The following is a 25,163-nucleotide window of genomic DNA, read 5'->3' on the forward strand; positions in this document are numbered from 1 at the left end:
GACTGAGGTCTTCATTTGCTTTAATCATTAGAGTTTTTAACCTCGCAATTATATCACAATATTCAAACTTTCATGTCATCCTGATTAAATCCTAAAGAGTCCTAGATCTAAAAGAGACTGGATTGTCCCAGTAGTAGTGCTGCAAGGTCAAAATCAAAATCAAATCGAATTGAAATCTCAATTTGAATGGACAAATTTGCAAATCCCAAAGGCTGCAACTACCATGAGTACCACAAACAAACAACAAAATTAGATCTGTACACAGATTTGTATTTTCCCCATATCGTTCAGCCCTACATAATAGTTGAAAAGAGAGTTGCAGTACCGTGGGATCAGTGAAGAGGGCGCTCTGGACTCCTGTGATGTCCTCGTCCACAGTCCTCAGAGACATGAGGAACCTGTCTAAGGCTCTGGCTGCAGCTTCACTCTTCTGCACCTGCTGTCGGAGCTGGTCCAGACTGGTCCTGTGAGCCTCCACCTCTCGGCTCAGAGGGAAACTGTCTCTGGGGTCAAGATCACTGGAGTCTGGGTCTAAACGAGAGAGCTGCTCCAATTCACTCTGGATGTTACCGTCCAATTCCTGTTGACAAAGTCAAGAGGCAGGTTCAATTATCAGTAAAACCAGGTACAATATGATATCAAAATATAGAACACTTTGAGAAATCGTCCAAAAATGTAACGACAGTTTGGTGTTAGTAGTAAAGGCCATTATCACAGAATGGCACGTGCACCGCAGTGTTACTGTGGTTAAAGGCGCTGCACTGTGGGCTTCTCTCCTGGCCTTGACCGTTTGTCTCTCTGTGGCTGAGTGGCTTGTACGTTTGCCTCATAGCAAGAAGGTAGTTGGTTTGACTCCTGAGTCTTTTTATACAGAGTTTGACTAAACACTGAAAGGCCCACGTGACCAGGGGATCGAACAGGTGACAGTCCTGACACTCAGTGTATAACAGATTGGTGAGTAAAAACTTTGACATATAAAAATATCTTGTTTTGATCAATTCGATAAAATCAGCATGATGGCCTGTGATACCTTGATGTCCTTGAGGATGTTGGTGTTGGCCAGAGTGAAGCCGCTGATGTCTTTGGGTTGCCGTAGAAACCGGTCCAGTCTGTCTGTGAAGTCAACCATGTGATTCTCTGTGGAGTCAATCTGTCTCAGTGCTGCCCCCAGAGAGCTGCCGCGGGACTGCAGGCTCTGCTGCTGCTGCCGCCACTGCTCCTGAAGCTCCGCCCTCTCCTGCTCTACGCCCGGCGACGGGGGAAGTAAGGCACTCTGGGAAATGAAGTCCGACCACAGCGCCTCCGTCTCCTGACGCAAGAACTGTGGAGGAAAATGTGGATTTCAATAATTAACTTATTAAAGAATTTTAGACGATGTCACATTGAAATAAAAGTATGTTGTTCTGTGGATTATTACTACAATATTTAATACTTTTAAATTGCAGATGACAGGTTAGACTACTCATTTCACTAAAACATAATTACCATGAGTATATTTAAGATTTTACTCAAAAATCTTGCCTAGTTTTTCTGTTTTCTAATTTTATTTTATTTTGGTGAAGGGCATAATTTTACTTCCTGGTTGGACAATGGCACCAGTACATAGAGGTAATTCTTCAAAACTTTTATAAAGGTTAGGATTAGACTGCAATAACAACACCTTTATTTTGTTAAAAGAATGTTTAAACTGTCAGAAAAATTTCTTTTAGCGTAAATTGTTCGTGTATTTAGGATGTAATTATCGGGGTTGATGACATCGATAGGTTTTGTTTTAGAAATTACTGCTACTTTTCAACTTTCCCACAAACTACCACTTAACTCATGTAAAACTATGATAAATATTCACCACAGGTACTATCCACCAAACAGTCATTACAATAAAAACATTAAACGTGTCATATGCACTTTAAACTCAGGAGCTGTACCTGTAACTCCTGCAGTCTCGTGTGCAGTCCTTTTAGAGACACAGAGTCAGACAGGACGTCCTTAAAGCTCTGCTCGATTTTGGCCAGTTGGGTCTGAAGCAGCCTCTTACTGTTCTCATATCTGTAAACACAAAATGTTATTATTTATTTAATACATTTTAAACACCATTTTATGATCTATGTTATAATGTTATTTCTTATCACAGACAGTTGTGTTTTGTTTCTTTCACATGTTTAACACACAAACCCTGCACATTTAAGCTGAGTTCTTCTCTCCAACAGAAAACACTGTGTTCCACTTTGTGTCGTGTGGCAATAGAGTGCTCTACTATGTTTTTAAAGTCTATACACCTTCGCTAGAATCATGGATAATTTCAGCTCTGGAATTGCAAATCTCTACTGAACTAAAAGTAAAAGGAGCTGATAACCTGAAAACTACTACTACATGTCAGCACAAGGTAAAGCTGAACATTTTGAGCTTTGGAGATGGAGACAGATTTAGGCTGTCATGATAATTACTTATCGACTTACCATTCAGTATATATATAAAGCTGGAACAATATATTTTGGGGCTCAATATTTATTGTGTGTGCAACAGTGGGCTCATTATTCATACATTCTGCTATTTATTTATTGAGGCTCCTGGCTTTGGTTTTACTGGGATTATCTTGCATTATTGTCATTGTGTCAGTGGCATCAAGACATATTTCTTTGTAACAATATATCATGCTTCAAAGTTTGTTATTGTGACAGGTCAAGAGAGACTAATAAAAGATTACTCAAACATGTGTGAATGAAGCACATGTTTCATTCACACGTTTTTGAAGGTTTAACAACATTTTAACATGGCTCAAAGTTCACAAAAGCAAAATTTTGTATAATATATGACCTTTAAGTAGCTTTGTAAATTAAATCCTTTCTTACTTCTCCAAAGCCTCCTTTTTGGACACTTCCTCCTCTACAGACACTTGTTTCTCCACCTCTCTCTTCTCTGCTGGTGCTGCCTTCAAAGACACCTGACAGAACACATGACAGAATATAGTTTAGACCATAGTTTAAATGTACAGTATGTAACTTTCTGGAGGAGGCACCCGTGTGTTTCCATGGAAATACAAAGTTAAAATCATACTTCTGAACATTCTCCATGGAAAAAGATATGACTTATGCCATACTGTGGAATATTATAGCCAAAGGAAAAGCCTTTCCATGGAAACAAGGGGGAAATGCAAGACCGTTCAGAGAAATTATGCATGTTTTTTTTTTTAGTTTTTCATGGCAATAAACAAACAAATAGACAGAAAACATGCTTTAACTTTAGTTTATTTTAGCTAAAAAGCGACATAATGTGACTTTTAAGCAAATAACAGAAAGTCTTTATAATAAATTTCAAGTAAATCAAAATGAGATAAGTACAAATTACATCTGGCTGGCTGCATTTTTCATTAAAGGGGCTATACCTGATTTTTACTACTTTAAAAATGTGAAAAAACAGAACAAGTTCATGTTAAACAGTTTACAGTGGTGCAAAGTTATTCCTCACTTACATTATGCATTCAGAGCATTTTAATTATTCACCTCAATGAGTTTATAAGAACTTTCACAACTTTTACAGGCCAGAGCAGAGTTTTGCACTGAACAATGCACTTCCTGATTCTCAATATAAAGCTTCATAATTAGATGCAGACAGTACACAGTGGACTTATTTTAACCTCATTAGTTTCTTACATCTCTATTGAGGCAAGACAAATACACTCAAACACGTGGGAACATCAGGTACAGGGCCTTTAAATGTTACCACAGTGAACCAACATGATTTTGTTTTTGTCTTTCTGTCATAAATTACCTTGTCATTCAAATTACTTTGTGTATATTATTAGAGTTCATGTCTGTGAGTCAGTACCTCAGGAGACGGCTGAGGTTTCTCGATGGGTTTGGGCAGATCTTTTGGTGCGGTCACGTCTTCAGTGAACGCTACAGGAATCCTGCCACAAATAATCAAAGAAATGTCAAAAATACAACCAATAATGTGGTTAAAAATATGAAAAAAAAACAAAAACAAAAAAAACAAGACCAGCATCAACAAGCACAGATCAAATTAATCACATATGTCCCTTTAGGCCAAAACAAAGATTCTGCAAATACTTCTAATTACTCATGTTTCAAAACTGATTTATTTATTTCATTTATGTTTTGTGTGGTTACAGATGGTTGAAATGTGATTCAATAAAAGGTATTTCTGATTTCTGACAGTGTTCAAATGGTCTTCACTGAGCTCTGCTGGCACCTTGTAAAGATCATTTTATGCCAACTAAGAATTTACACGACAAGGTACACTAATTTGAACATATTTTTGACTTTAAGATATGATTATATGGTTGTATTTTGGCTGATTCCTGCATGGTATTGAGGATTGGGAGCTAAAAAAAACTTGTGTTCTCACCTACCCCCTATCCCCACCCACAACTCTGTCATTATACCAACGGTAATACACATGGGGGCATCTAAAATGAATATTGTTAAATTGCAGATTTTTGTTGTGATACAGTGAATTCTTGAGTTTATTCACTAACAAAAATGATCAAGTTAAACCTTTGTGAATTTACGTTTTGTAAATTTGAGAGAATAACATCATCACATTCTAAAATCTGAAAAACTCCAATATTTGATACTTTGATGTTTGATGTTACAGTGGGGGCTACGGCTTGTGTGTCTATGGAGTAATGTTGCACGATTGATGGGAGACCGCTGTGAATTCCAGGTGCCACAGTGGGGCGCTAGTGGCAACAACTTCAAACGACATACTGAAAACGCAAAATATATCAACATTTTATATAAAAAATACATAAAATGGATTAAAGCAGCATATTTTCAGGAGCCTGTGATCAACACGAGTGCAGCTGCAAAGTATCAATAGCTTTGTCTAATGATGCTGCGTCTGACGTGTTACCTCGTTTCCTGTAGGTTCGCCTCCTGTTCTCCACTGTACTGCCGTTGGATGGCGGCCAGTCTGGTCTCACACTCTCGGAGCTGTGTCTGAGCCAGCCTGTGGGCGTCTTCTGGACTCAGAGTCTCACACAGGGACTTCAGGGCCGACAGGCGCGACCCCACTTGGGCAAAGCTCCCCTCCGCTGAGAAGCACAACTGATGGAGACATTAAAACGTTTAGTATTCTTGTAGTAGTTTTAGACAGGGGCAGGTAACATTACTACTGTTGATCTGCAGATATAGTTGTTGGTAGATTTTTTTCTTTTTCTCGTTTGACAATTTTGGTGAAGTTTATGATCTGACTTAGTCCCGACCATACTGTAAACAAGGCCCAAAGCGTGTTTAACTTACACAATAGATATAATGTGGCAAATGCATATACCATATTTTGTGGAGTATAAGTTGCATCTGTCAAAAAATGAAAAAAATTGCGAGTTATAGTCCAGAAAATATGGTAAATGACATCATCTTTATTCATGTTAAAACTGTTGTATTGTGTAGTTTTGTATCTATATTACTGCTATGAAACTGCATGTTCTCCTTGGATCTGAGTGGCCTACCTCTAACTACTCTGAATACCCTTCACCAAACCTAAAACATGGACGCTAAATCCTCCAGCTAAGTACTCCTGACCAATTTTAAAGGGCCCATATTACACTGTTTTCTGATCTAGTTTAAAATCCTGATTCCTCATCACAAATAACAGACCTGGAGTTGTGTTTGGTTTCATTCTCACATGTTTAACACACAAATCCTGCATATTTAGGCTGAGTTCTTCTCTCAACAAGAAAACACTCTGTTCCACCTTGTGATGTCATCATGTGGTAATACAGGAAGTGATCCACAGTGCTTTTAAGCTCCATACACCTTAATTAGAATCATTTGGATGCTTTCAGACCTGGAATTGCCAATCTCTGACTGAACTAAAGGTAAAAAGGAGCTGATAATGTGAAAACTACCACTTGATGACATCACAAGGTGGAACGGAGCATTTTGAGGTTTGTAGATGTCGACAGAGTAATGATAAAGGGTTACTCAAACATGTGTGAATGAAACAAAACACAGCTCCAGGTCTGTTTTTGAAGAGGGCTCAATATTCTAACACGAGTCAATTTTGTGCAATATTGGAGATTTATAGGACCTGGTGTAAAACTGAATTTAATATTTACCAAAACTATTATCCAATCAAACAAAGTGCTAATTAGAAAACCATTAAGACCTGTCATATGCACTTTAAAAAATGGTTCAAAAACCTCTTATTTTCCTATGAAACAAGTCAAAGGTCACAGTAGGTTATGCATGCTTTAATAATGTGAACTGAACTCTATCACAATATAAAACCGAACTGGCAACATTGATAAGTAGGTCAATTGCAAAACTTCCATAACAGAAGGGTTTTTTTTATACTTGAAGGAAACCGCAGCTCAAAAGAAAATGGGTTGGCATTTCGTTCACACGTGAATCAATTGACGTCTATTAAGCGAAAGGCTGACAGGTAGGTGCCCTTTGCCAAACAAAAGGTAATGAAAGTATTTGGGCCTCACCCTGAGTCGTGGTTTCCTGGTGCAGTGTAACAAACAGCAGTGTCAAAAATGATTAGATTACAAACATGTTACCATTCGACCGCATCGCATCAAAGGCACAGAAAGGAGACAGAGAGAAGTGTGTTAGCGAAGGAAAGATATTTTGGTAAAAGCAGCATGCACCAAAGGGATTCACAGTCAAAATCAAACGCTTACAATTCCTAAAAACAAAAATATAATATAGTGAGTGCATCGAGACTAACGTTGGCGTGGTTAATATGCAACAAAATTAGTTTAAAAAAAAATGTGTTTGTTAAAAAATGTGTTAAGCATCCACAAATTAAGGCTCCCAAAACAATTACTGTAAAAAGTTATAGGATAAATAACTGGTTGTGAGCAGGATCTCAAAACGCTGCATTTGAACAGATTTAAGAATGTAACTAAGTAAACACACATGAATTCAGAATAGATAACAATTAACTGAAAATAATACACAAAATTAACTTTAAATGGTTATACTGGCAGTTTTGCAAATTACGTTGGCGATTGATTGGGCTTGATTGCGTCAGATGGGTAAATAAAGAGTGGAAAGACTAGATTCTGAAATAGTCCCATCCACCAAAGGCAGCGCCCCCTTTGTGCAAGATTTAGCGTCGCTCTTTGTATACCTGGGGTTGGTCTGAGCTTAAGAGCCTCTCACACTCAGAGACGGCCGCGTTAAAGGCTTTTCTCGTAACTTCGAAACGTAAATGTTGTAAAAAGGCCGTGATCTCAGCATTCAAAGCCTGCGGTTCAATGAACAAACACCACAACACAAAACAATCAACACACGGGGTAATACATGCAACAGGGATGGGTTTAAAGCAACATTACGTAACCTTTCATTTGGGTAACTTGGGGAACTAGTTCACGGGCGTCAAACTCATATTCACAGAGGACCACATCAACAAAATGGTCGCTCTCAAAGGGCCAGATGTAAATGTAAGACAATATAAATGTAACCAAATGTAATGTAAAATAAATGCAACTACTTTTTTAATCTTGTTAATTAACCATTTCTATTTATTACTTATTCAAGTTACAACTATTACATATGGATTTGCACAGATATGAAAAAATGTCTCTGTAACTCTGTATCTCCTGATAAACTGATATTACAGTCATACTTTTTAATTTACCTTGTTACGGGCCACATAAAATGACATGGTGCGCCACATTTGGCCCACGGGCCTTGAGTTTGACACATGTGCACTAGGAATTCATCTGTAGCCAGAACCATTAAACTGAAAATGGCTTTTGGACGGGAGCCGAAACATTTTGATTGTGAAAACAGTGACCACATGACCGCCCTCAAAACCTTCTCTACACTGAACCACTCCTGGACGAATGAGTGATTACACTGTCCTGTTAGATAATGTTGCTTTTACTTGAGGGGTACAAAATTGGCATGCACAAAACTGAAAAGTACACACAGACAAACAAAAATATGGTAATGACAATACAGTGTTAATCAAAAATCATTAGTCTCACAATTGTATCATGGATATCTTATCATATCTAAGCTCCGTCTACAAAGTCTTGTTCCCAAGCTCCAGTCGCTGTCTCTATAACAGTTACAGTTGTTTTCTATGTAGGAGTGGTACAGTATGATAACATGATCAAAAATGAGGTGTGGGTATTTTATAATGCTTGACAAAAACAAGGCACTTCTTATCTAAAGGAAAGTGTTTGTATTAGACTTATTGATCCTTATTTAGGTCCTAGTATGCATGATATTTGAGAACACAGAGCAGTTTTCATGGCAAAACGAGTAGCCTACTAAATACTAGGCTAGGCATATATGGATTGAAAGACTTCTGACAAATAAATCCTGGTTATTTACATCAGTTGTGACGTGCTAGACCTAAATTGTGTCAAAAAATAGTCTATTCATGAACTCAATGAGAAGTGCTGCTTTTTTCACAGACCCATTACGGTATAACTTAAAACCAGTTACCGTCCCATCCCTATAATCGCATGTTAAGTCTGTGTCAGGGCGACTGTGACTAGAGAGGCTGCTTACCCCCAGAGTGTGTGTGTTAATTTACCTGAAGCGACTTTGAATGTACACAAAAGCACGTAATACTTTATATAATGCACTATTATAATATCTTTGATTTCAGGGCTACATATCCTTTATATACGGTTTAAACTAGAGCGAGTGACCCCAGTCTTCCTGATGTCTCACCTCCCACTGAGCGCGTACAGACTGGGTGAACAGCTCCATCTCTCTGAGCTGAGCCGGAGTACAGAAGGCCTCCATCCCTTTGGCTGCTCTCAGGAACTCCTCCAACAGCTCGGGCTCCAGAGTCCGCAACATCTCCTGAGAGAGAAGGAGACATGGGATTATTCAGTCAAGGCGATTATGGCATTGACCTTTTCTGTAAAAATAGAGACTTGACCTTCTGGAGAATTCAAAAAAATAATCTTTCGTCGTAATAATATCAAAAACAGTGAGCATGTCAAAATCGTCCTGATCACCTACAATCAGGGCCCACCACACCTCAGTGACCTCGTCCAGCACCGCCGCCCCTCCTGCTGCCTCTGATCAGTACATACAGCCATTAGGGCAAATTCATATAGGACAAAATGGGCAGTAATTGCAATAGACAATCGTTTGTTTTCTATGTGGGCAGCAGAATGAAGTCAGCTTGCTAAATGTTCTGATAAACTGCTAGAAATGTTCAGTTTTGGCCACGTGATTATGTAAGAGGATTGCTGTGGTCCTGAACCTTTATCGCACAGACGGTACAACAAGTTGGGCTTCTGAAGATGTTAGAATCGACTAGTAATTGCTAATAACTTTTCCAGTCTGAGCTATTGCCATGGTCACTGTTGCTCGAATCAACGCATATTAATGGGCCTTAAAGAGGGACTAAAGACTGAAACTCCACCCACAAGTTACAACATCACAACATAACCACTATAACTATCAATTTCTTGAATATTTCTGAATCAAATTACCTCTTTTGCCGTCGCTTGCTCGGCCAATGTTTGCTTATCCTCAACAAACACATTTATCGCCTCCATGATGTGTTCTTGGAGACAATGTTTAGCCTCCTCAAAACCATTTCTTGCCAGAGCCTGGGCTTTGAGGTAGGCTTCGGTGTAGGCCTGGGGAGGTGCCTGGGCCAAAACTGGAGGAAGATCACAGCTTTCTGGAGAATCTACGTCATGTTGAGTTATGATATTCACCAATGTTTTACTCGCTTGTGGTTTTGCTTGAACAGGAGACATGGGAGAAGATGCTAAGCTGCTTTTTGCTTGCGGAGATGTAGGTATTTCGGATTGGACTTGCGATCTCGGTTGCGTTGTAGATTCCGGTTTGGTTGGCGTAAGAGTAATTGTATGTGGTTTAACTTGGCGCAGTGGTTTTGGTTGTGATTCTAGCTTAATTGGAACAACTGGACTCGCTGTCTCTCCTTCATCTTTTTTCTGAGACGTAGATTCTGGCTTGGATATTCCTTGGCTCATTGGCGCTTGCACAGTTTGGGTTTTTTCATCAGTTTTCATTGGCCATTCCATCTCAACTTTTGGCAGAGTCTCAAGCTTGGTTGGTGCCTTAATAACTGGCTGCACTGCCTCCTTTTGCAACTGACCTTTTAGTGGCACTTGTGAACTAGCTTGCGTTGCTAATTCTGTGTTAACTTTTGGTAGCATCCCAATTTCTGGCATCGATTTCGTGTCTAGTCTTTCCGGTCCCTCAGAAAATCTTAGTTGAATCTGCTCTGGCTTAGCTGGCTGCACCGTCAGTTCACTTCTAACTTTAGTTTCAAGTTGCACATTGACTTGCGGTGGCTGCTGATATGGTGGGACTTTCTGTTGCATTGGCAGTGATTGCTGTTGTTGTTGGGGATATACTGGAGGTGGCAATGGTGCTTGATATAGTGGATACTGCTGTGATTGTGAATACGGAGGAGGAGGGCCCTGCATATTTGGTTGCTGAGCCCAAGTTTGCTGTGGTGGCTGGATATTGAAACCATATGGCATTGGACTAGCTGGTCTCATCTGTTCCTGTCCCCATTGTTGATTATACCCCATATTATAACCCTGCTGTCCACCCCATTGTTGATAATTTTGTATTTGTGGAGCTGGTTGAGGAAACTGTTGAGGAATTGGTTGCCTTGGTGGTTGCATACCTTGCTGATCTTGACCCCACTGTTGCGGATACGTATTTGGATAAGGTGGATTTGTTTGAGGAGGCTGGATAGGTCTTGGTGATTGACCTCTATATGGCATCCAAACTTGCATTTGTGAACTTTGCACCATAGGCTGTTGGAGTGGCTGTTGTGGCTGAATTGGCTGCGAAGGAAGCTGTTGCTGTCCAAAATGTTGAGGCGGTTGATTTTGTAAAACTTGTGAATGAACTTGACTATCTTGCACCATTCTTCCTTGCATTGCCCCTCGTTCTGGTGATGCACCGCGAATCGGAGGTCCCATTGTTTGTACACAAGGTTGCGTGATTGGTTGCGGTAGGCTGGGCATCTGTGATTGCACAGCTGGCCGAGATTGCAAACTTTGTGGATACATTTGAGTATCTTGGGCTATCCTCCCTTGCATTGTTGATCTATCTGGACTTGGAGCCCTAATCGGAGCTTGTTGAGGCATTGTTGGAGGTTGGCTTGGCATAGCACCTCTCTCTGGGCTTGTACCTTGAATTCGTGGTTGATTTTGTGTTGGGATTTTTGGGGAAGGTGGTCTTACTGGTCCCCATGTTTGAGGATGACTTCTCAGCTGTACATGCTGTGGAGAAGGCGATCTCACTGGACTAGAGGGACTTGCTTGCCCCCAAATCCCTGGCATCTCTGCTGCTCCCTGCGTCACCATTTGCGGGGTATGAGCTAGGGGGTGCACTTGAGTTTCGATATGTCCCACTTGGCTTACCGTACCTTGCATTGTCTGCCCTTGTGTATTTTGCGATTGAACTGGCGCTTGCAACTGTGGTTCAGGTTGAGTAACATTTTGCATTGGTCTGACTGGATGAGGTGGTTTTTGATGCTCTTTTGGCATTTTTTCTGGTATTGCTTGTTGTCTTGTCATCTCTCTGTCTGTCTCTTGAGATTTCTGCCCATCTGACAACGTTTTTTGAAGCCATGGTCTATTTCTCATAGCTTGAGCCTTTCTTGCCTTAAGTTCTTGGGCGGTCATCGTCTTTTTCACTGCTATCTGCTCCACCAAGCCTTTTTCATGACCTTCCACATCTTCATGCAGCATCTCTGTAGTTTCTTCTTGCTTGTAGTCCGCTTGTGCAATGGGACTTGGTTGCACCACTTCTTGCAATTGTTTAGTTTTAGTTGGAAGTTCTTGTGCCTGCATTTCTTCAAGTTGTGGTTCATCTGTCACTTCTTGGCCTGAAAACTGTGTTATCATTTCAGTTTGAATGTCTATCGTAGCATCCTTTGGTGATATTGTTCTGGTTACGGATTGCACAAAGGGCAAAGGTCTGGGAGGAGAGGTTTTCTTCTGCATCTGGACTTCATCCTCCACTGTTTTAGGAGTGAACATTTCTTGTGTTCGAGTGGTTTGAGTTGTGACTATTTCGGACTCATTTGTAGACTGGATAAAGACTTTAGGAGGAGGGGGGCCATATGAGGGGCTTCGTTCACGTCTCAAACCAAGGCTGCTCAGCATTCCTACTGCCTCCTGAAAATACAAATATATTTTTATTAGTCAATTATTACTAAAAGTATCACAATGTAGTATAATAAGTATAAACTATGTATAACGTAATAGCATAGCACAGTCAGTGTTTCCCAGAGAAGTATGGTGGTCCCTTTGTATATAGTGTATATAAGTTACATTTTTATAAGAAAAAAAATGTGATTCCAAACATTTTAAAACATCTTGAAAAAGCAATATCATGGTAAAAGGCTAGTAACGGCATTTTAACTAGAGTAATGATGGATATATGCATTTTATAAACCATATTTCCTGGTCTTTGTCATTGTGTCTTTAGGCAAGACACCTCACCCAGTTTAGTATGAATGTGGTGTGTGAGTAAGTATTAGTGAGGGGCAGATTTGCAGCCTCACTTCTGACAGCTCACTCCAGGTCAGCTCTGGCTACAATTATGTCTCACCATCATTAGAGTATAAATGAATAAAGCTAACCTGTGATATCTGGACCACAGCCTTGACCCGGTCCTGCAGAGCCGAGGCGTGGAGAAACTGCAGAGGAGAGTTCTTCTGATGAGTCATGACCATGAGCTGAAGGTCCTGCTCCTCTGTGACCACCTGCCCCTCGAGCTGCAGCCCCCGAGAGATCAGAATCTAACACAGAAAGAAATTATACTTTAGTTCAATGTAGACAAATACAACATGTGTAATCTAGCGCAAAGTCAAATGAATATTATAGAGCTAATAAATAATGTTTAATATTAGGTTATGGTACTCTTTATTGTCCCCGTAGGAAAGGTTTTGACCCATCCTTCAATGCTGCCGGGGCAACCTGTCAGGAGCAGTGGGTCCCATCTCCAGATCTTGAGCTAGTCCTGGTCGGGTCTACCTTATCTAGACGATTTGACCTATCGTGCATGTTTTGGTTTGATGGGCAAAACGGGACTGTCCAGAGGAAAGCCACCTAGACACAGGAAGAACATGCAAACTCCTTCACCTTCTTCCTGTGAGGTAAGAGTGCAGCCACCGTGCTGTATTTTAAGACTTTTACACACACTGGCAAACTAGACCAATGAGTTGAAGTTACATGGATACTTTTTTTTTTTTATTATGACCATTTTACAGTGTTAAAGTTATTTCCATCAGTAATTTTCAGTAGTTTTCCATAATTTGAATGTCTTTTATTTATTCTTTTTTTTTTTTTATTGCACCACATAACCAGATTTTCTTTTGGTTGTGTTCATACTTGCACACCATCAAAATAATGTCGCAGTAGGATTCGTACATTTTTTGTGTGGTTTATTTTAACAAACCACACCAAAGACTCAAAGTAATACATATTTTTTGATAACTAACTAATAAATAAATAGTGTTTTTACCCTTGCTCTTGGGTCCTGCCCTCGGGCTGGTCTGTCCTGGTTCTTCAGTAGTTTGTACAGGTCTCTGGCTTCTGTTTCCCAGTGAAGAACTTCAGCCAAACGAGTGTCCAGACCAGCGACACTGTGCTGCAGCTCAGTACAGACCTGCTCCGCCTCACACAGGGTCTGCAGCACCTGAGAAGAGGAGACACACAATATGTTTACTAATACTTTAAGGGTGCGCAGTACTATGTAAGGACAACTGTGAGATTTAAGCCATGTTAGAATGTTGCTGCCTCATCAAAATCATACCTGGTTGTGTTGTGAGTAACCCTTTAATTTTTGTCTGTCTACGTGGTCACAGCTCAAAACACACTGTTGTTACACCTTGTGATGTCATGAAGTGGTAGTTTTCAAGTTAACAGCTCCTTTTACCTTCAGTTCAATAGAGATCAGCAATTCCAGGACTGAAATCATCCAAATGATTCTAGTGAAGGGGTGTGTGGAGTTTAAAAACACAGTGATGCACTTCCTGTATTACATGACATCACAAGGTGGGGCAGAGTGTTTTCAGTTTGAAAAAAGAACTTAAAAATCCAGGGTTTGTGTGTTAAACGTGAATGAAACAAAACAGAACCCCAGATATGCTTTTGATGAGGAAACACCATTATGACATAGATCAGAATAGCGTAAAATAGGCCCTTTAAAGTGTTTAAAGTGTCTATTTTTATTCTTTTAATATGTTTTTTGAACATGTGCAGCATTGTAAATAAGCCATATACGTAAATTTGACCTTGACCTTTACATACACACCAAAAATTTGTTTCTGGAGTTATATAATTACTGAAATGTCATCTAAATTGAAAGAGTTATTTTAAAATTCATTGTACTTTGTTTTGTCTTCCAAATAGAACAGTTACTCTAAAAATCTACTGATTCACTGACACGTGTCACCAGGTGTTTTTGATTATCAGATTTCTCTTGCGCTGTGAACACACACCAAAATCTAACTATTGGGTTATCTAATTATTCTATTTATCTGATTTGTATTGGCCAAGGTAATGTTCCAAGAGTAACGATAACAGTAACAAACACATGTACAGGTAGCTATGGAGTGAATAAACAATGACTACAGTGTGGTGTTTACAACACAAATGTAAGAAAAAAACGTATGACGTAATGTTTGATCTTTGTTGTTAGAGCCAAAAGGAGATAGTATGTCATTAAACGATCAAACGATCCAACAATATTCAATCAGCTTGTGGAGTGATGATTGTGAGCTATAAGACTCAAAGTATATGGGAAATGACAGGTGAGTTATGACAGGTGCCCCAGGGCATAAACATGGCCACCTGTTGAAGAGAATGGGCGGAGCTCAATGGCACGTGTCACAAGATTAGCCTTAGCAGCTAGGTACCATGCGGAGTAGTGCTCTTCACCCACACCAGCGAGCATCGCCCTGACCAATCAGAGCGAGTGGAGAAGAGTGAGCTTTTTAAGACAGGAATTTGGACTGAGCGTCTGTGAAAATAGGTCAAAATTAACACAAATCTGACCTTTTTGAAAGCTGTAGGTCCCTGTTAGCCGAACACGAGCAGTTTGTTATTACATTGCGCTCTATGGGAAAAATGCTTTCAGCGGCAGATCATTTTTTGCTGCTGTACCAATGAGTGGCCACTAGTCCAACTCAAGACAGGTCGAAGCTGCAATACCCTATCCAGTTATTTTATATTTCTTACTTCAGGGATGGCCATTTTGAGTTTGTGCAGCTGCTCCAAGGAACACTCGGGTGACGGGCTGAGCAAGTCCAAGTCCACTTCCTTAATCTTCATCATTATAAACTGTGAAAAGACAGAAACAATTAGAAACAATAAGGACAGGGCAGACTGGTTCAGCTGTGAAAATCAATGAAAACACGCCAACAGATGTATTTTTAGCCTGCTTGCTCACCTAGTCTAGTTACTCATGGGTCTTAGACAAGATATTAGAACTGACATTTCACCCATCCCTCGTGTGGGTTTTGTAAAAGCTGGCAAAGAGTTAAGCCCCACTCACACATAGATCCCAGAAAATTGCTGGGTACAAAATGCCAGAAAGACAAATATCACATATATGCTTGACCTGCATTGTCTCATTGTCTTCACCCAGATTGAAAACGCAGGGAAATCTGTTCTGTCTGAATGTGCTTCTAGTTTTCAATACCAGGTGGCCAATTTAACATGAACTTAACAGTCATGAATTGCATTTCCACTCATATAAAACACATATCTCATGCTGGTTACCTCATAAGGGAGCTGTCATGACACTGTTAATCCTACAGAAGGCGCACCATGCACAGTCTGATTGATTTGGCTTGGCCAGAGACAGTCTCTGTGTTAATTACTATTGCTGTACACATTTTTATTATTTTGTATTATTTTTATCATTTTTATTATTTTTATTATTTTTATTTAGTACTAATAATGCTATAGCTATGTTTTACTATCAAGCTAAAGGCTGTTGAAAAAGAACTACCACTGAAGTCCCACTACACTTTCAAAGCTGCACAACCATAAACTAGTTACTCTGATGAAGATTAGAAAGTTGGCATGTGCCTCTGGGCACATTATTAGTTGGGCAACATCTTTTTGTTTTTAGCCTGACAGTAGTGTGCGGTGCATGCAGTGATGTTAAGCTGAGTTTCTCTGACAACAACAACCAGCAGGACGGGATTATTTTGGCTTTGTTCATCAACTGTGTGTGGTCCAGTGCAGGTATGTAGCCTAACAGCCATGTGGATTATTTATATTTGCTTCATGTTTATGCAGCTAAATGAGTTTCCACCTTCCAAAATGTGCTTTAACTGTAACCGCATGAATCAAAATCTACCTGAGGCGATCGCATACTCCAGTTACTTATGCAAATCCTCTAAATGAGCATTAAAAATAAGGTGATGGAAATGCAACTATTGGTTCCTCTTTAAAACACTGTCATAGATCTCTAATATGAATGATGTTTTCCTCCCTCCTCTCACCTGTAGTCTCTTCCTGTAGGTGCGCAGAGGAGCAGCCAGAGTCTCCAGAGGTTCCTTCAGGACCAAATTGGCCTCTCGGATCAGAGACTGAAGATCCTGAGGACGGGACTCTACCACTGGACCAGGCTCTGCTGATGCAGCCTGAGACAGAGAAATATGAAGGAAAGTTACTCAAACTGTTATGGAGGAATCCACTAGAACTTCTGTCGACTAAAGACATGGCCTGTTAATCAATTAGTTGAACAAAAAGGGGGTGTAGCAAAAGCTCTCAAAACTATGAACATGTCTCTGTGTATCTGACCCAAACTGCTCTCACAAAACTACACCTGCAGGGGGAGTTCATGCAATGCAACAATGTTTTTATACAGATATAAACTGGTGAATCATGAGCTTAATCTGCCTCTTTACAGATCAATACCAAAAAGTACCAACTCTTCAGCTCACACACTCACTTCTCCTTTCTGCTGTTGTCCCATATTAATACTTATCATCGAAATAAAATAATTAGTTGACTAATACAAATGTTGGTTGATTAAGTCTCCATCAACCAATTTATTGACTAAACGACGAAAGAATTTGATGGAACAAATTTGACCAATGATTAAAAGACTGTTTATGTTTTGAAAAAATAATATAGAAACCCATTTTTATTTGTTTTAATGAGATAAAATAAAATGTATGATCAGTATTCATCACATGGAACATCTTTAAAGTTTTCATCTATATTACGCAAAATTTACTCTTGTGAGCTTTAGGTGGTGTTATAATGTCGTTACCTCCTCAAAAACAAACCTGGAGTTGTGTTTTGTTTCATTCACACACGTCTGAGTAACCCTTTATTATTAGTCTGTCTATATTTCCAAAGCTCAAAATGCTCTGTTCCACCTTCTGATGTCATCAAGTGGTAGTTTTCAAGTTAACAGCTCCTTTTACCTTTAGTTCAATAGAAATGGGCAATTCCCGGGGCTAAAATTATCCAAATGATTCTAGTGAAGGTGTGTGGAGTTTAAAAACACAGTGGAGCACTTCCTGTATTACCACCTGATGACATCACAAGGTGGAACAGAGCGTTTTCTGTTTGATAAAATAACTAAATATGCAGGTTTGTGTGTCAAACGTGTGAATGAAACAAAACTCAACTCCAGGTCTGTTTGTGAAGAGGAAACAACATTAGAACAGAGATCAGAAAGTAGCATAATACGAGCCCTTTAAGGCAAACGTGGAACACTTTATTTTAAGCCCTACCCATCTGCTAATGAATGAGTGAATCATTGAGAATCTGAAGTCAAAATGAATCGTATATTTTCAGTGTTATCTTTATAATAGAATCGGGTATGAATATATTTTTGTGCTGCTGTATTAATGTTGACATGAGCTTAAATACATAAACAGTAACAGGTGGAGTGTGGAAGTGTCACCACTCCTAAATGAACAGCGTGGGAACAACGGTCAAAGCCACGTTACCACAAAGCAGAGCCAAAACACTGCAGGCTCTTTCCACTGTAGAACATGAGCGAGAACAACAGAGGCTTGAAAGAAATGTTTTAGATCATCATAACATTATTACACTTGATGCCTGTGCTTAATGAAGACATTAAGCAGGCAATTAAAGCTGCACTATGTAACTTTTCTGGTTAAGGACACATCAATACTAAACAAAGCCCCATTCACAGGACAGAAATGAACCTCCTGAATGTCTTTAGAATGATCTTGAGCTGAATCAGAACAAGTATAAGACACACAGACTAGACTAGGGCCACATTGGAACCTACCTGAACGACTGAGGGACACAAATATAAGGCCACATGGGAATATAAAAGAAAGTGCTACCATTTAATGCTGAAAATCACATTCTACTATCTAAAGAAAGAGTGTCGTTTAATTATCATTGTGGTATTGGAATCGGTATTGAGTCTATTCCTTAATATTGAAATTGAGTTTGAAATGTTAGTATTGTGACAAAACTAACAGCAACTTATCCATCTTTGTCACCAGACCAAGTCACACGCCTTTGGAAAAGCAACACTCACAGGAATACAGTTGTCCCTCACTATATCACGGTTCACCTTTCGCGGTCTCGCAGTTTTGTGGATTTTTGTGTGTGCAATTTTACATGTTTTCTGACAAATTTACATAAACATTGGATCGCAGTGTGACTCTGAAGTGCTGTACGTTTGCAATTTGTTTTCTCCCCGACAAAACCCGTGAGGTCGATGAAACGTTCTGCACCGACAAAGACGCCTACGAAGGTTTGAACTTTGAGAGAGTTTAAACGAGAGAGAAATGTGAGAAAATGTTAATGTCTGTGTGAGAAAAGTGTATAAAGTGTATGGTGAGGAGGTTTACAGCTGCGGATTTTGCCTATTGCGGGTTATTTTTAGAACGTAACCCCTGTGATAAACGAGGGACCTCTGTAATGCAATAAAAGCTTCATAGAGACAAGCAGGTAGTGAACCGTTCACCATAAAAGTTACAGGGCACAACTTTAAAAAGCTTTGATCAGAAAAGTGGCCTATCTGTCTAAAGAACAATTACAGGTACAAATTATATTAATTCATATTGCACTGTGGTCCAAAGAAAGACAGACTTGATCTCATAAAGTCTTGCTGCTATTTGCTACATCTGTGACCTGAGTGTGCAAAGTAGTTTTTCATTTTTAAATATTTTACATAGGGATGCACCGATCCAGCTTTTTCAGTCCCAATACCGATTCTGATACCAAAGATTTAAGTATCAGCCAATATCTGCATTTTATTCCCTTTAGACAAACATAAAATAAGATAAAACAGATCCAAATGTGTTCTGTAGCGAATATTTATCTCTGAAGTTACGACAAAACAACTAAATAAAAGTTCAAACATTGAGAATTTCTGGGCCAAATACCGTAAATAGTCTTATTCAATTCATCAATTTATACGTCCACTCAAATCTGTCTTTCTATGTTTACTCATACCACAATAATGATAAACGTTAGATAGAAAGTAAGAAAGTAAGAAAGTCCAAACATGAACTCACAAAGGTGTTGCTCTTGATGAAGTCGGCCCACTGCAGGTTGACTTTCCTCAGCTCTTCTGTCAGGGCTCTGCTGGTCTGAGGATCCGTGGACTCGATCAGAAATGTTCCCACTTCATTTAAATGAGCCTGACGAGATCCCCACTCTGCTATGGACTCAGAGGACACCTGGAGATATACGAGAGGATGGGAGAAACGTTTTGGTTCGTAAGACAACTGCGAAGCCAAAATTGTAGAACATTCAAAGAAAAGCATGAATGGTAACTGGTAGTACTCAGTTACATTTACTTGAGTAACTTATTAAAGAATTTGTACATTCTAGTGTACTTTTCTTGCAGCATGCTCGTTCTCCTACTTGAATAAAAGTTTTGGTTACACCTCGTACTGTGAGTAAGTCTACAAGTGACAATATGAAATGATTAGAACGTTTGTGTTTCTTGCACTGCCCCTCCAGATATGATTTAGTCTGGCTCTTTTTTGTACTATATATGTAAAATACCAGATTTTGTGCATTTTTCAAAGTTGTGTCCTTCAAATTACATTCAATTCAAATTATAAATCAGTACTTCTACTTAAGATGTCTGTGTAATCCCTCAGTCGTCCAGGTTTGATCCATAGTAAAAGCCGAATTTAAATCTCTAAACTGGACAAAAAGTTGTAGGAGTGAAGACGTTTCGCTGCTCATCCAAGCCGTTTCTTCAGTTCTGGTCAGATTGTTGGTGGACACTGCCTTATATCTGTCTGAAGGGAGGAGCCAACTGCACTGAAACTGTAAACAACTATTGTTTACAGTGGCAGCCTTAATGGCCTCTATTCTACCTTTAATGGCCCTACTGGCTCGCTCTATTGCTCTTTTTGTTTCATTTGTTTGTTTCTTTGGGTCTGAGGATGAGATTGTCAATGGGGGAGAAATTGTGTCCCATCCTCGGAACAAAAAGAACAATAGAGCGAGCCAGTAGGGTCATTAAAGGTTGAGTGGAGGCTTTTACTACTTCTACTTGCGTACTATTAGTTTGAAATAACGTTATTCTTACTTACTAGTACAGTTTTTGGCTGCTCTACCACCTCTCAGTAAAACTATAATTACTTACATTATATTACTTTGTTTTTTCCTCATAAATAAGCTACATGTCTAATATGTGCAGGGAAAAATATATATATTTAGTAAGCAAGTTAAGCCCAGAGACTCTAACAAAGTAATAAGAGCAAATACAGCAAAGTGCAGCAGGTTAAAGTCATTAGAGTGGTGTCAAAAGTGCATTATGTAACCTTTTCAGAGTGAGATCAGGGGAAAGGGGTCACCATGGAAATGTTGTTGCTGAATATATAGATTTGTATTTATAAATTATATAGCGCTTTTCCACCTTTAAGGAACTCAAAGCACTTTACAGCAAGAAACCACTCCTCCATTCATAACCTGTAACTTGGAGTCACTTGCTCATCTTGGTGTAGATAAACAAGTTTAATACCAAACTGTGGAACATTCCAGCCAAAGCAATAACTCCATGGAGACAAGTTTGCGGCAGATCCTCCACCCAAAAAAGTTACATCGTGCACCTTTAAACATCTCAATGCCTTTTTTTTTTTGTACCACTTTCTTTCAAAACGGCATGCAGTATTTTTAATTCAGGGTATTATAAACATGTTGATCATTTCTGTACCTGTGTTCTGTGCTCATGGCTGTGTGTCCTGGTCCCCTGTTGGAGCCAGGCCTGAAGAGAGCTCAGACAGTCGCTGTACGAGTCCCAGGCCGATAGCACCCTTCCCATCGTGCATTTCACTGACTTCAGCTCTTCCTGCACCTGTCCTGACTCCTCTTCCATCCTCCTCACCTGCTGCATCACCTGGTTATATTCGGATGCTGTGCAAAAGACAAAATATTTAGATTTGTGTAGCCAGAAAATGTGATGGTTGAGGCGAGAGACAACTGTTACATTAGGGATTGTAGCCAAGGTTGCCAAGTCCACTTCTTTATAGCCACTTTGGGCTTTTTCTTTTGGAAATTGCTTGCGAATTTTGAGGTGATTTGTATCCTTTTTTCTAGCTAATATTTTCATTTGGAAACAGGATTTTATTTGCATTGTCACTCACCTAAAGCAGATTTACTTGAATATTTTTCAGAGACTTGTTTGACTTTGTAAAGTGTTGCCTCTAACATGGAAGGAAGCTCCTGTCTGTCCACCAGCTCCTGTGGGAGAAAACAGATATTACTATAAAATAAATAAATAATATAAGGCTAAGCAAAGATGCTAAACATTAACTTTTTCATGAAGTGACTGCGAAGCCTCCAGACAGACACACACAACCAGCCATAAGTTTGGACACACCATGTTTTTTCACTCAATGTTTTTGCTACTTTCTACATTTTAGATACAAAGAGTTATTTAACTAAACATATAACAAAATAATACTTTTATTTACAATATATTTCAGGCACTTTATAAACTGCAAAACTGCTAAAACTAAAACTTGGACTAAAAATAATGCTTCATGTACATTACTTACCACAGTTCTGATCTTAATATTAGAATTTTACAAAAGGTTAGGGTCAGGGTTTGGGTTAGAGTGGAATATTAATTTTCTTTGACTATTGACCTCATTTGGCCACACCCACTTTTGCCTCTAAATGCAACTAAACCGCAGTTTCTTTGTTGTTGTGCTTCCAGTTAAAATTTCACTGCTAAAATCTGATATAAAGTAGGTTGATTTGTGTAAAATGTTCATGTCATTCAGCTTTGTAGTACTTAAAGAACTTATTTCCTGTCAAGATCGGTAACCTCAATGACAATGGCAGCGCCCGTGGCAACTTCCAGAAAAGGGTGAACTGATCTCATACTCACATGCCACTCCTGCAGCAGTAGCCTCACTCCTTCTGAGGACACATAGGGCCTTTTCCACAGCCTCAGTTTGGTTCTGATTTGGGACAGAAGATCCAGGACACTGTGTCTGTGCTCCCGATACTCCAGCTTTATACCGTGGTACTTAGCTGTCACTCTCACACTTGTAAATCTAAAGAAAAACAGTACAAAAAACTTTCAAGTGTCTTTATAACACGCAGGTAAAGGGCCAGTCTCTTACCAGTGACTGTCAGACCTGATGAAGCTACTTGGATGAGTGGCAAAAAAGTAATATGAAAATTTGAAATACATCCTCAAAAGTTTATAGTACAAATGAATGTTTCGCAAACTTTTCACACCAAGTACCACTTAAGATCATATTTGGCTTTCCGAGTATGCCCAGATCTAAATAAGGACTATATCAGACTATATTAGGGCTAAGCATGGTCTAAAGTGGCACTAAACCATGGAGAAAGTAGTTAAACATAACAATGAACCCAAAGGAGGACAAAAACATTAATAACCTTGTCTCTAAAATAAGCATTCAAGCTGCAGAGGGCCCAGTGTATGGTATAAAAACAGCAAAAAAAATCTAAACTCTAACCTTCATCATATTGTAATTCAGTTCAAGTTTATTTATATAGCGCATTTAAAACAACTTCAGTGCTTCAACTATACAGATAACACGATACACAAGAGAAGAAGGGCGGAGTATAGGGCTGCAGTAACTTCCTCAAATAAAGGGTGACCCATAGAGTACAAATGCGTGGGTTGCTGTAAAATGCTGCTATGAAATCATAACACTCACAAATTTCTAATATATCTGTGTGTATAATGTAAGTTTCATCTCAAAAATATGCAACTCACAGTATATATATCCTATACAGTAACAAACACTGGATATTGGTTGATTAGTGAATAACAAGTTTAAGCCATAAACACAGTAAAAGTCTGACCTCCTCTTGAGTTCATCCATCTTGTCTATGGGCACCAGAACGTTCCCGTACTCATCCAGGTTTTGGAACGATTGGAAAGTCTTCATCTGCTGCGGCATCTCTTCCAAAGACACCTGCAGTCAAACCAGAAGGTGTTAATACTTTGTCGTTTATGCTTGGCTATAGGGTATAGTTAGGACTGGGTTTTATGGTGGAAAAAATGTATTGTGATTTGAACACATCATTTTTGTTAGGTACTTTGAATTTCTTTGTGTATTGATATGACACGTCCTTACCCTGAGTATCTCCTGTTTCTCTCTGGCCTCCTCCGCTGCTCTCTCGTGGTCATGTGGGTCTTTCTCGTCTTCGGCCAGAGCAGCCTCAGCTCGGAGCAGCCACTCAGCCACAGCGTTCAGCGGGACAGGGAGGGACATGTCCAGCTCTATGCGGTACTCACGCAGCTGGGGAAGAGACACGTGCTAAGTCAATTTGATTTATTCAGAACAATATTGTGAAGTAGGTCAAATGAAGCAGAGGATGCAGAGGAGAGGGTCAGATGGAGCAGAGGATGAAGAGGAGAGGGTCAGATGGAGCAGAGGATGAAGAGGAGAGGGTCAGATGGAGCAGAGGATGAATAGGAGAGGGTCAGATGGAGCAGAGGATGAAGAGGAGAGGGTCAGATGGAGCAGAGGATGAAGAGGAGAGTGTCAGATGGAGCAGAGGATGAAGAGGAGAGGGTCAGATGGAGCAGAGGATGCAGAGGAGAGGGTCAGATGGAGCAGAGGATGAAGAGGAGAGGGTCAGATGGAGCAGAGGATGTAGAGGAGAGGGTCAGATGGAGCAGAGGATGAAGAGGAGAGGGTCAGATGGAGCAGAGGATGAAGAGGAGAGGGTCAGATGGAGCAGAGGATGAAGAGGAGAGGGTCAGACAGCGCAGAGGATGCAGAGGGGAGCAGACCTTCTCAGTGACCGCGTCCCAGGCCTGCCTCAAAGCTCTCTGCTCGTCGCTGAGTTTGGGGGTTCGTCTCATGGCGGTGAGCAGAGGCATGATCGGACGCCTCTGCTCATTAAAGGAAACCAAGAACGTCTGGATCACCTAAGAAAACCGACAAGGCAAGAGACTATTATTATTACTTTAGTTTGGGACTGATCAACAAACTATAAATATCTAAGCTATGTCTGTATGAATAACACAAACATCTCAGTGAAATCTAAATGATGGTTTCAGATGGAGGGCGGGGGTCTATATGACACAATGGGATAGTCACTGTTTTTGAATGAAATATACAAACTTGATCCACAAATGTTGAATCTTATCATTATTTGTTTGGGATCGGCTCCATAAAACCATACCATATTAATATTACATTGAAAAAAGACTAAACTCCACTGAAATGAACAAGGCAGCTTTCCCATATATGCTCTTTTAAATCTTCAGTAGCTCCTATAATTCTTAAGTTATACCCACCAAATTTTAGCAGTAGGTAAACTGAACCTTCCGAGATTTTTGGCAATATATACCCTGACCTTAACCCTAATTGTTCATTTACACTTAAACTTATCACTACTTAAACTAAGGGAAGTAAAAATGACCTAATAAAAAAAAAAAATCATGTTTTTTAATTGTCCACCATTTTCGGTTTGGCCCTGAATAGCCCGATCCAACATACTTTTACTTATACATTTGAACGCATTTCTGGGCTTATGGCTCTTATCTGATCCTCAGTATTACGTTTTAAGTTGTTTATTGCCTGAGGTTTATTCACAAACACCTTTTCTTTAAGATAGCCCCACAGGAAGAAATATATATACTATAAGTCACACTTTTGTTCATAGTTTGTCCGAGGGTGCGACTTATACTCAGGTGTGATTTATATGTGAAATTATTAAAATATATAATAATTTAATTTTAATTTCACAA

At 39.6% G+C, this 25,163-nt stretch overlaps 1 protein-coding gene across 1 annotated transcript in view; it reads right to left on the reverse strand.

Annotated features, from left to right (window-relative positions):
* Nucleotides 1-25,163, reverse strand: part of LOC117390151 (nesprin-2-like) — a 92,686-nt gene that overhangs the window by 20,161 nt on the left and 47,362 nt on the right. The window contains exons 12-31 of the mRNA XM_055230942.1: nt 24,201-24,338; nt 23,539-23,703; nt 23,264-23,376; nt 22,311-22,479; nt 21,562-21,658; nt 21,132-21,331; nt 19,474-19,638; nt 16,459-16,599; nt 15,185-15,286; nt 13,467-13,640; nt 12,583-12,741; nt 9,437-12,115; nt 8,661-8,795; nt 7,102-7,218; nt 4,873-5,066; nt 3,826-3,907; nt 2,850-2,941; nt 1,926-2,046; nt 1,031-1,321; nt 326-580 (exon numbers count right to left, since the gene is read on the reverse strand). Of these exons, the coding sequence (XP_055086917.1) occupies nt 326-580; nt 1,031-1,321; nt 1,926-2,046; nt 2,850-2,941; nt 3,826-3,907; nt 4,873-5,066; nt 7,102-7,218; nt 8,661-8,795; nt 9,437-12,115; nt 12,583-12,741; nt 13,467-13,640; nt 15,185-15,286; nt 16,459-16,599; nt 19,474-19,638; nt 21,132-21,331; nt 21,562-21,658; nt 22,311-22,479; nt 23,264-23,376; nt 23,539-23,703; nt 24,201-24,338 (5,589 nt within the window). The remainder of the gene's footprint in view (nt 1-325; nt 581-1,030; nt 1,322-1,925; nt 2,047-2,849; nt 2,942-3,825; nt 3,908-4,872; nt 5,067-7,101; nt 7,219-8,660; nt 8,796-9,436; nt 12,116-12,582; nt 12,742-13,466; nt 13,641-15,184; nt 15,287-16,458; nt 16,600-19,473; nt 19,639-21,131; nt 21,332-21,561; nt 21,659-22,310; nt 22,480-23,263; nt 23,377-23,538; nt 23,704-24,200; nt 24,339-25,163) is intronic.

This window comes from Periophthalmus magnuspinnatus, chromosome 22 (assembly GCF_009829125.3).
Source record: "Periophthalmus magnuspinnatus isolate fPerMag1 chromosome 22, fPerMag1.2.pri, whole genome shotgun sequence".
NCBI lineage: Eukaryota > Metazoa > Chordata > Actinopteri > Gobiiformes > Gobiidae > Periophthalmus > Periophthalmus magnuspinnatus.